The sequence below is a fragment of the Daucus carota genome, chromosome 3 (genome assembly GCF_001625215.2).
Source record: "Daucus carota subsp. sativus chromosome 3, DH1 v3.0, whole genome shotgun sequence".
Lineage (NCBI taxonomy): Eukaryota > Viridiplantae > Streptophyta > Magnoliopsida > Apiales > Apiaceae > Daucus > Daucus carota.
Window position 1 is genome coordinate 1,617,305 of NC_030383.2, and position 11,197 is coordinate 1,628,501.

Sequence of the window (11,197 nt, forward strand, 5' to 3'; positions counted from 1 at the left end):
CATAACATCATTGCTAAGTTCATGTTAATAATGAATCAGAGAAGAGTTAGCTGCAGATTTTTGATATTTTCATCGATATCGCTGTCAGGGTGGCCATTATATGCAATAATTTTGATGGTGATGCCTGATGCTACTTGTAGTTTGAAGATGACAACATTGCCAACTTGTTGCAGTATTGTTTAGATGGATCAAACAGAAATATTTTTGGCTTTAAAAGCCTCTAAAAATGGTCATTATAGTACAACAGAATTTATTGATCATATTATTGTATGAATACAGGTTTGTACATCAGAACATAAATTTGTTGGGCCACCAGCCAACATACCAAGCTGGTAGAAGCCAATAAATGCAGTCGAATTTCACTGATTAATTAAGATTCAGGGTACTTTAGATGCACTTGTAGGTCCTATAAACCCTGATTCTGCTGCGATAACGTCTGTTAATTGCAGATTATGGTTTAAGAAATTGGTAGTCTCTTGATGAGCAGCCATCTGATCCATAGCATAAGATGGCTCCACTTTCAGACAGCTTCGAACTTCAGTAGGCCTACCACATTCATCAAATCTGACATTCTGGCTTGCATTATTATCACCATTGCTTTTATATTCTAATCCTGCAGTGGCATTGTATAAAGGTGAAATGGAAGGTAACTTTGATGAAAGAGCTCTGAAATTGCAGGAACTGGAAGGCAAGAGAGGTGGGATCGACCAAAGGGGTGGTGATGATCGAACAGTGCCATTAGGTGGACTGATATAGCTCAAGTATGTAGAGTTGTTAGAAGACTGATCATGTTGCCTTTCATACTGCAACATTTTCATTCTACTTAAATAGTGCTTCTCTTTGATACAGAATTCTGCTTCATTTGATTCAGTCACTATATGTGGATTGTTAGGCTTGAAGGTGTACGGATGTTTAATTGGTAGGTATGGCCTTTGCATGGCATATATGCCTGGTATGCTCTGAATGTAGCTGAATTTTCGTTGTATGCTTATGACAAGATTGAGATCTTCGACAATCTGTATAAATTAAAATCATGAGTAGACTGTGAGAGAGTGTCAACATATATTACAGACGTAAAATGGAGACAATCAGATAAGCATTTACCTTGTCTAATGATCCCAGTTGAATTATACCTTCTCTGACAGATATGACTGCAATTGTCTAGAACAATAAAGAATTTCAAATTCTTAAAAATATGAATTATCAACTTCAATCAAGTATGAGTAAGTGATTCTTAATCCTAAATACCTGAATTCCAGTATTGAACTGAAGATCCCATGCTCTTGGTTGCTGCGAAAATTGATAAATATTTAACTGGTTAGAAACGAAAACAGCATAAAAGAGAGGAGACCTGAAAATCCTTTTTGTAAGGCTTACAAGATCAAGGGAAACATTCCACGACGATGTAAAACTAGGATCATTCACATTTGGAGAATCATTAAATACCCATTTGTGACTGTTATCTGCAGCAACCTTTCCAATCAAACTGCATGCAAGTAAAGAAAAGATCAAATGGCAACTTTCACCAGTAGATGATAGAGTTCCAGACTGATAGTAGTAATAAAGCTTGAACTGTAAAAGAATCATACCCTTCTCCATAGTTGTAGACTTCATGAGACATTTTGAAGTAAACATCAGCTCCAAACCTACCATCCAGATATCCATTACCAGCCCTTTCACATTCAGAAAAATCGCAGAAACCATCTTCCCAAACAAGAATCCTGAAACAAAAATTTTATCTTAAAATGCAATTCATGTAGTCTGAACAAATCATTTTCACAAAACTTTAAAATGAGTATTTGGCCTTGTACTATACCAATTCCTTTTGTTTCCCTTGGCGCGTTCAAGTGAACCATCTCCATGATCCCACCTGCATGAACAATTCATACTATAAGTAATCATCTAAATTTGCATTTAGATCAATATTCTTCCATATTTACGAGGACTCTAAAGGAACCATGAGACGAAAGAGTGTCTTGCTTCAAAGGACATGGAAAGTTGCTTACTCTGGAGGAGGATAATTTCGAGGCAAGATTCTCCAGAAGACTGCATAAACCCATCTAGAAGAATAAGAATCTGAATTAAATGAACAAAGGCTTCTTAGTGTCTGTTGTAAAAGACAGTTGAGCATGGGAAGTCCACCTTCCATTGTCCTATAGAGAAGAAAAGAAGAGAGGAAGGACAAATTTAGAGATAAGGATATGTAGATATGTATATATACGAAATGCCTGGAGGGAGTCTAATTAAATTTGTTTCAGTCATCATCATTAGAATTAAATGGTAAAGGGCAAAGAAACAAGAGGAAGAGGTACCTGGTATGGTGGTACCTACAAGAGTGTGATCATAAACACTTGTGAGTGAAAGTTTCTAAAGAGAACAATAATATTTGGCTTAAACCAGATAAAAATTATTGGAGAAAATAGTCTAGGCAGGAAAAGCCCAGGAAAAAAAAATCAGAGAATAAGTAACCTCAGAACTACCAAGAGAACATTTTTTTTAATTCAATAAGTAATTTTCTTATTTTTAAACTACCATTAGAACGATACAGGTGAAATTTACCATGGAAGTAGTAGAGGTAAAATACGGATTAACATGGGGAAAGAGCTTTGAAGCAGTTTCAGTCAAAAGGATATTCCTAGGAAATTTTCACTTTTTGATATTTATGAAGCATCTAAGATTATCGCAGATTGAAGTTCTAGTGTAATCTGTAAATGGTAAGAAGTGTTACTGCAAGTTGTATCAGTCATTCACGGAGGCTAGCTTGCAGTGGTCCAAATTTGAGGTCTTGATCTACACCAGAAGGCAAACACTGTAAGATTATGACCTCACATCCTGTGCCATGCTTCTGTTCTCTGCCCCAATAATTAATTTCAAAATCTTTGCCACTATGACCCGAAAGGATTTGGAAGATCTTCACTGACATAATTAGGACACACAAACACACACTACTGGTATTAGGGAACATTAGTACTTAATACTTATAGGATCAAACAGACAGATTCTCAGTCGACATTAAAAGTATTCTCCACAACAAATATAACAAAAGAGGATCAACCTACAGAGTCAAACATCGAATCATATTGGCAAGGTAATTGGTATGTTTCAGGGCTGTGCTAGTTCTATAAGATGTAGCATTCTTTCACCATTGTTCATCGAGGATTCTACATAGGCATTTTACGAGTCACTGGAAAAGAAAGAACAAATCATTCAAATTTTAACCAGAAACCTCAGGTCAGGTCACAGTTGAAGTCACATTAAGAAATTGGTGGTCCTTTCTGTCACAATAAATTTAGGCTTTTTATGGGGGTGGGGGTGTATCATGCATATCCTAGACTTTTAAAATGAGGTTTCCCACTCACCTTTTGGCTTTCGACTTCATCTGCATTATTTCTCCCCCACCCACACAAATTCATTCTATTTTGAAACCCTCGTCGCAGAATAACAAAACACAAATAATGTTGCAACTAGCGCAAAGATGGTCATAAATAACTTAGCGAAAAAAAGAGATGATGGTAATAAATTTGCAAGGGGATTAGAGGAAACTAGCATGAAAGCCTCAGGTCAGTAAATACGAACCCTAACGCAGAGGCAACTAAAGGGATGTGACAAGTACTTACTATGAGATGCTGAGACAAAAGGCCTAAACATCCACTACATAGGCCCTCTTTTCTCTTCAATAATGTGCCTTCCTCTTCATACCCTTATCTCTTAGGATATCCTTATACATCTCTTTACTACCAAGTAACAACTCCATATTGACACATTTCATGACAACTATGTATACATAGCCCAGCTCCATAGATAATATGACCACATCTCATCCATGCTTGTCCACATTTAATTTTGACCTACCTTCTGTCATTTCATTACTCACGCCAAGTCCCCGGACCCAGAGATGATATAATCATGTCTCGTGTGTGTGCACCCGCGTGATTAAGAACTCACACAACTCCACGTCTTTCCAATCTAAGCCTTCTGTAAAGCCGAGGATCAATATTTCCAGGACAAATGCCAGCCAGTAGATATATATGTCGGAACATAAGACAGTGACATGTTATTTTATAAGTACAAGGCTACTTCTTGTTTACTGGAAATTGTATAAATTTAAATGCCAGCAATTGGTGATTGTATGAAAAAGCAATGGACGGCCTCACAGAAGTTAGAAGAAATGGAATATTTAAACCTGTGATTATGATATAGAAATTGTAGATAAATTACACAGATAGTCTAATAGTGATTATTTAGTTTGGATTCACAAATATCTGAAAATCTTGTACTAAATTTTGGCACTCACGAGAAGAATAAGTCTGATCAAGATCTTGCCTGAAGCCACTACACTTCTGTTATCACCAGATATTGCCTGAAAACCAAAGCGCAGTCAGTCATCAAGGCCCGCCTTTTTTTCATTTTGTTGCCCTCTGGTTGGCTCAAAACAGTTTATGAATTATGAAGGTTTACTCATAAACTGGTTCTAATTTTCTCTTTATCAAAGTTTTTGAGGGCCTAGTTGACAATTGTTTTATGACTGGTTTATCGATCGAACAAAGTGATAAACTGCTTCATGATAGTTGGGGGTTCACTGAACTGAAATAGCCTTAGCAGTCCAGGAAGAGGCCTTATTATTGGCATCTTTAGTGCTTACAAGCATAATCATCGACTCTATAACTTGATTGTATGATATGGACCATACTCCTCCCTTTATAACCTTCACCGCGATTAAAAATACGTATGAGCTGAGGTTAACTTACAGACATAACAAAATGGACCAGTGCCTCCTTACTATGTTCTCCAGTATCTTTGAACATGACACAAAATTATCAGGAAGTAACCTTTAATCTGCATAAAAGTCTTTCCATCAAGAAATTTGTAACATATACTTAATTCTTTGATTACCTGACAGATAATTTGCTCAATTGAACTAATTTTTTTACCTGCAATGGAACTAGCTTCAACAAAAAGGTGAAGTAGAAAGTACACATCGAACCCAATCTAAGTAGTTATGTAAAAAGCACATACATCTTCCAATCCGAAAATGATCTGCTTGTCTATCTAACCATTTTTTTCTTGATTATATCTACACACTGATAGTTCAGAAACAAATTTTACCCACAATGAACTAGGACTTATTCTTATGTTTGCAGAAACACGCTTTGCATGACATAAATAATACCTCATCAGCAGTAATTGAAAAAAAATAAAAATTTGTTACAATATACTAGTTCACATTGTCGTCTGGAACTTGTAAACAGAAAGCACTGTATCGAAAAAATGTGATGAAAATTAAGGGAAGATGTGCTCTGAAAATAAAACTAGAATTATGTTATACTACAGAGTAGCAACATTGAATTCATTTGAAATTCCGGATTTTAATCCAGAATCTGAAGTCTTAGAAACCATCCTTAACATGAAAGTTCAGCTAACATAAAGACATAGATAGCTAACATAAAGACTTGTCTCTAGGCCATTTTATCAATCTGTTTTTTGTCTACTCCATATCAATAGCAAAACATCATCCTACCCGGAAAAACAGCAGGTCACCATTTGCAAATGCCAGTAACTAAATTCAGCCTAGAAGTTTTGCTGAGGTTAAGCAGACATAAACAAACACCAACAAAGATCAGCTCTTGAATCCTAAAGCAAAATTTCCTGGAACATGGATCGTTAGGTTTGTATACCGCGTAAACAGAAACACAGATAAAACGAAGTCAAGAAAGTCGACTTGCAAGCATATAAAGGTAAAATTGCAGACTTAGTCAAATGCAAAAACAAATCCTTCAAATTCCACATTGTTTCTGTAATTCTAACTCACTTTCTTAAATGTCAATAAACATATGAATACAAATAACATGTAGGAAAGTAGCAGTTTTTAATTTAGGCAAATTCGCTGCACCAGCCCAGGGGCCATACTCAACACCTTTTCCACCGAAAATGCTGAAAACTTTTAAGATGAATTTCCACCAAAAGAAGAAAACCAATATTAATTGACTGCCTTTATCTCCATACAGCTTTAAAATACAATAAGTCTCTTTACCCATTACTCATAACCAATTAATCAATTTTTCGATTTTAAGTTATTTTTCTTCCATGGCTTCAACTAGTAATCCTGAAATAACTGCAGCTTCCCCTTCTTCACCATCATCGTCATCATCATCATCTCCATCTCCGCCTATCGCCTGGGATGTATTCTTGAGCTTTTACGGTGATGACACACGCAAAACCTTTACTTCACATCTTTATTCTGCTTTGGATCAAGCTGGAATTTTAACCTTCAGAGATGATCCTGCTCTTGAAAAGGGCCAGGAAATTTCACCTGGGCTTTGCAATGCAATTACAGATTCCAAGATGTTTGTGGTAGTTATCTCTGAGAACTATGCTCGTTCGCCATGGTGCCTTAATGAGCTCGTAGAGATTCTTAGCTGCAAGAAAACAGAGAATCAGGTTGTTCCAGTGTTTTATTATGTTGATCCATCAGATGTGCGTCACCAGAAAGGGAGTTTCGGAGACGCTCTTGATTATCATAAGAAGCGTTACTCTCCTGACATAATAGACAAGTGGAAATCAGCTCTTTATCAAACTGCAGAGCTATCAGGATACCATCTCAAAAAACATGCAAATGAGTATGTCCTACTATCTTATTTGAGCTGTATATACTTAAGCAAAAACAAATGGGTTTTGGTCCATGACAATCGATTGTCATGGAGGTGTTATCTAACACACAGCTCTATTACCATCAGATCTGTATTTTAAGGGTTGGGATTGAAACCAGTTTTTTTAAGTATCCGCTATAATTCTCCGCGGATAGGGAAAATTCCTATTCGCGGAAAACTTGAAATAGAGATCTGACGGCCCTGGAAGTGTGTGTTAAATAACCTGTCCCTCACAACCAGTTGTCAGGGACCAGGACCCAAAACAAATATCCGATTTATTTAATCTTGGAATTAGAATTCTAAACTTTTATTTGATAACAGGAATGAATCGGAAACCATTAAAAGCATTGTAGAGAATGTGGCACGACAAGTATCTACAAAGGTATTACGCCTTGGTGGAGATCTATATGGGATAGATTCTGCTGTCGAAGAAATATATCAGAAATTAAGGACGGAATCAAAAGATGTACGGGCCATTGGAATATGTGGGATGGGCGGAATTGGCAAAACAACAATCGCCAAAGCTTTCTATAACAAATATCATAGCATATTTGATTGTTGTTGCTTTGTCGAAAATGTTAAACAATATTCTCAAGGAGGTGATTTTCTAATTCCTTTACTTGAGCAACTATTGATTGTGCTTCTTGGGAGAAAGAATTACAAGGTCCTTGATGCTGATAGTGGAATTAGACAGTTGAAACAAATTCTCCATTTCAAAAAAGCACTAATTATTCTGGATGATTTGAACCAATCAATTTGTTCGGAATTTCTTGGAAGGCATTGCAACTTATTTTCAGCTGGAAGTAGAATTATTGTGACGACAAGAGATGTTAGCATTCTAGATCAATTAAAAATATATATTTCAGACGTAGATATATACATGGTGAATAAATTAGGACAAACTCATTCACTGGAGCTCTTTAGTTATCATGCCTTTGGAAAACCACAGCCACCTGCTAGTTTAAGAGAGCACTCCATAAGCTTTGTAGCTTATGCGGGAGGTCTTCCATTAGCTCTTAAGGTGTTAGGTTCATCTTTATGTGGTAGAACTCAAGATGAGTTATTCTGGAAAGCCAAGCTTGAAAAAGTTCGAAAAATTCCAGAGAATGGGATACTGGAAATTCTTCAACTGAGCTATAATGAGTTAAATGATGAGTCTGTGAAGTCAATTTTTCTTGATATTGCATTCTTCTTCGTCGGGAAGTACAAGTATGAGGCTGTTGACATATTCGAATCTTGTGAGTACTATCCAGAAGTTGGTATACGAATTCTATTAGAAAGATGTCTACTCACGATTGATAACCAGAGATTAAGGATGCATGATCTTATACAAGAGATGGGACGGGATATTGCCAAGAAAACACGCTTGTTCTTGAGAGCAAACGCGTGGGAAGATTTGCAAAATCATGAGGTAATTAAAACATATATTAACTTAGTTTGCACAAATTTTATTCTCGCAAGAGTTGGTCAAATTTTTGATATCTTAATAAAAGGGCATTAATATTTTGAGAAGGTTAACAACTTTAAGACAATAAAACTAATTAACTAGGATATATAATCATGATATTATTTAGTTTTAGAATTTTTCTCCGAAAAATTATATATATATTGCAATGTGATTGTTGTTCTCTTAAATCTACTAATTTTATATATTTACAGGGTTTAGATAATATTGAAGGTCTTGTCTTAGATTTAAGTCAATCAACGAAGAAACAAATCAACTCTCAAATATTTGAAAGGCTGCCCAGATTGAGATTACTCGAGATCATAAATGCTCACGACATCAAAGGACATTTCAAAAATTCTTTCCATGAGTTAAGATGCTTCTATTGGAATTGTTGTACGTGGACAAAATTACCTTCTAGTTTTCGACCACAAAAATTGATCTCTCTTGTGTTGCCATATAGCAATTTGAAGATGCTTTGGGATGATGCCCAGGTATTAATCGGAATACAATACTCTTCCCATACTCATCTATATATGTATTTTTTTTTTTTTTTTGAAGGATATTTTTTGTTATTAGATGACTAATTACAAGGTTAATGGTATTTTACTAGAATAAGAATCTTAAGGGCATTCCAGCAGTGCCTCAAAATATATTAAATTTCTAACTTGTGTATGTGTTCTTTTTAATAGCCTTTCATGAGTTTGAAGATTATAGTTCTCAGTTACTCTGTGAACTTGAAAACCACTCCCAACTTCAAAAATTCAAAAGTTGTTGAGCGGTTATACTTTGCTGGTTGTGAAAGCTTGCAAAAAGTCCACCCATCAATTAGAGAGTTGGCTAATTTATATGTTCTGGATTTGAGGGAATGCATCCATTTGAAAGACGAAATGTCAATATATAGTGTGAAACGATTGTCGGAGCCTGTCAAACAATGGCCTAATATGGGCTATTTGCGTTTGGGTCATTATCACAATCTAAGACGGTTGCCAGAGCAATTGGGTGATATGAAATGGCTAAAGGAGCTTGATGCAAGTTACACTGCAATTGAGGAACTGCCAGATTCAATTACTCAGCTTAAGGAGTTGGCTTGGATGAAATTGGATGGTTGCAAGAAGCTTAGAAAGCTACCAGAGCAGATTGGAAATATGGAAGGCTTAAGGACATTTCTTGCAAATAGTAGTGCAATTGAACAACTTCCAGATTCATTTGTAGGCCTCGTTAATTTGGAGATTCTAATAATGAGCTCCTGCAAAAACCTTAGGAATCTTCCAAATAGCATATGGAAGCTCCAGTTGCTTCAAGTACTAAATCTGGGGTGGTGTAAAAAGCTGGAGCGATTGCCTGAGGAATTGGGGATGATGCAATGCTTAGAAATTCTTAATGTCTTCGGAACAGCAATTCAAGAAGTACCAGATTCTATTGGACTACTTAGTAGGTTAAGGCTGTTGGATTTGTCTTATTGCCATAAGCTAAAATATCTGCCGAGCAATATATGGAATCTTGCGTCACTTGAAACATTACATCTTTCCCAAGAGGACATCAAAGCAATTAATTTGCCTGATGCAGTGAAAGATACAAAGTTGGTTTGCTTGACTTTGAAGTGTAATATAAGATTATGGTTGCCTACGATACTAAGTTTTCCTTCATTGGAACACTTAATTCTCTGTGATGAGAGTGAGAATTTATCATCAACCAATCCATTTAGTTTCTCTGGGCTTTACAACCTACAAGTTCTCGAATTCTATGGCTCTGCATTTTTTGGGTCATCGTTTCTGGAACTTCCTTTTAATATAACACACTTATGCCTAGGTGACCATGCAACACTGGTACATCTACCCGATTTATCAAGCTTGAAACAGTTGAAGAAGTTTTATATAATCCGTTGCATCAGCCTTGAATCACTGCCTCCACTTCCTCATCATCTTCAAACACTTACAGTTTATTATTGCCCAAGCTTACAAGAAGTCTCAAACATTTCATTATTGAAGGAATTGAGTCATTTGAATTTTGGTAGGTGCAGCTATCAGAAATCATTTAGTTCCAGAAAGAGTCCCCTTCAGGTTTGTTTCTGTTTGATCTCCCTCCCTCCATCCCAAAATGATACACAATCACGCTTCTATAAATCTAACTACAATCTTTTTCGTTAATTACAGGTAATAAATCAATACCTCCGTTTATATGAATCCAAGGTACCAAAGATGGCAGATTGGTTGAGCTACAAAAGCAGTGGGCATACGATCTCTTTTGATATCCCACCACAATTGGGAGATAACTTATTAGGTCTTGCGCTCTCGGTGGATTTATCATGCAAAGGGCGGGGTTCTAATTTAAGCATTAGAGCTGCTGTTACTAATAAAACAAATGGTACAACAAAGTACTGTGTGATCCCTTTATACATTAATTGTCGTCAAGTATATTCCCTGGTACAATGCATAAGTGCAGATAAAATCTCAATAAGAAGTGGAGATGAGATTCGTATTTCATTTCAAAGAGATGTGTATATATTTAATGCACCAGAAGTAGTTCTTTCTGTACCAATGAAGGTGAAGATGTGCGCTGTCCATGTGATACCAAAAACACTCTCCCCGGATTTTTGCTCTGTTTTAAGCAACTTGATTAAGTGATGTTTTACATCTTTACAAAGTGTTTAATTTTATTTCTCATTCAGTTCAATATATTTCACTTTGCATTTCAAACATTTCGGTTAATTTTGTGTTTATGTTGCTTCCTATACAGGTTGATATTTTCCTTTAACAGTTTCCCTTTTTTGATGAAAATATCAATGTTAGAGCCTACCAGATCATTACACAGGAATATCAATTATTGACTACCTTGACAAAAGTATTTTGCTATCAGGTCTTTCTTTAAAATTGACGCTATACGAAAACACAGAATAAACAAACATTAATCTACGAGAGACACATTTTATTCAGATTACGCAGGATAACTTATTAGGTCGATGGATTCAGAAGTCTGCAGTTTTACTATTGGGAGATAATTTATTAGTTAGACTCTCTGAACTTGAAAACAACTCCCAACTTTGAAATTCCAGAATTTGTTGAGCGGCTGTACTTTCATGGTTGCACAAACTTGCTAAAACTCC

General features: G+C 36.0%; 2 protein-coding genes across 3 annotated transcripts; one reads left to right on the forward strand and one right to left on the reverse strand.

The window, feature by feature from the left end:
* Positions 1–232: 232 nt before the first annotated feature.
* On the reverse strand, positions 233–2,451 carry LOC108214823 (uncharacterized). Of its 2 annotated transcripts, XM_017387032.2 has the most exons (8): positions 2,313–2,451; positions 2,007–2,153; positions 1,817–1,870; positions 1,590–1,721; positions 1,378–1,486; positions 1,249–1,290; positions 1,105–1,161; positions 233–1,016 (listed from the first exon to the last, which is right to left on the reverse strand). In XM_017387032.2, the coding sequence occupies exons 2-8, from the start codon at positions 2,147–2,149 to the stop codon at positions 378–380; spliced, it is 1,176 nt and encodes a 391-aa protein (XP_017242521.2). In that variant the 5' UTR covers positions 2,150–2,153; positions 2,313–2,451; the 3' UTR covers positions 233–377. The 2 variants fall into 2 exon arrangements, with proteins under 2 accessions (XP_017242521.2, XP_063945922.1); XM_064089852.1 differs by lacking the exon at positions 2,313–2,451 and having other exon boundaries at positions 2,007–2,277.
* A 3,397-nt stretch (positions 2,452–5,848) lies between these two features.
* LOC108214822 (disease resistance protein RUN1-like) lies at positions 5,849–10,802 on the forward strand. The gene is made up of 5 exons (XM_017387031.2): positions 5,849–6,617; positions 6,969–8,058; positions 8,307–8,585; positions 8,784–10,154; positions 10,248–10,802. The coding sequence occupies exons 1-5, from the start codon at positions 6,085–6,087 to the stop codon at positions 10,716–10,718; spliced, it is 3,744 nt and encodes a 1,247-aa protein (XP_017242520.1). The 5' UTR covers positions 5,849–6,084; the 3' UTR covers positions 10,719–10,802.
* Positions 10,803–11,197: the final 395 nt, after the last annotated feature.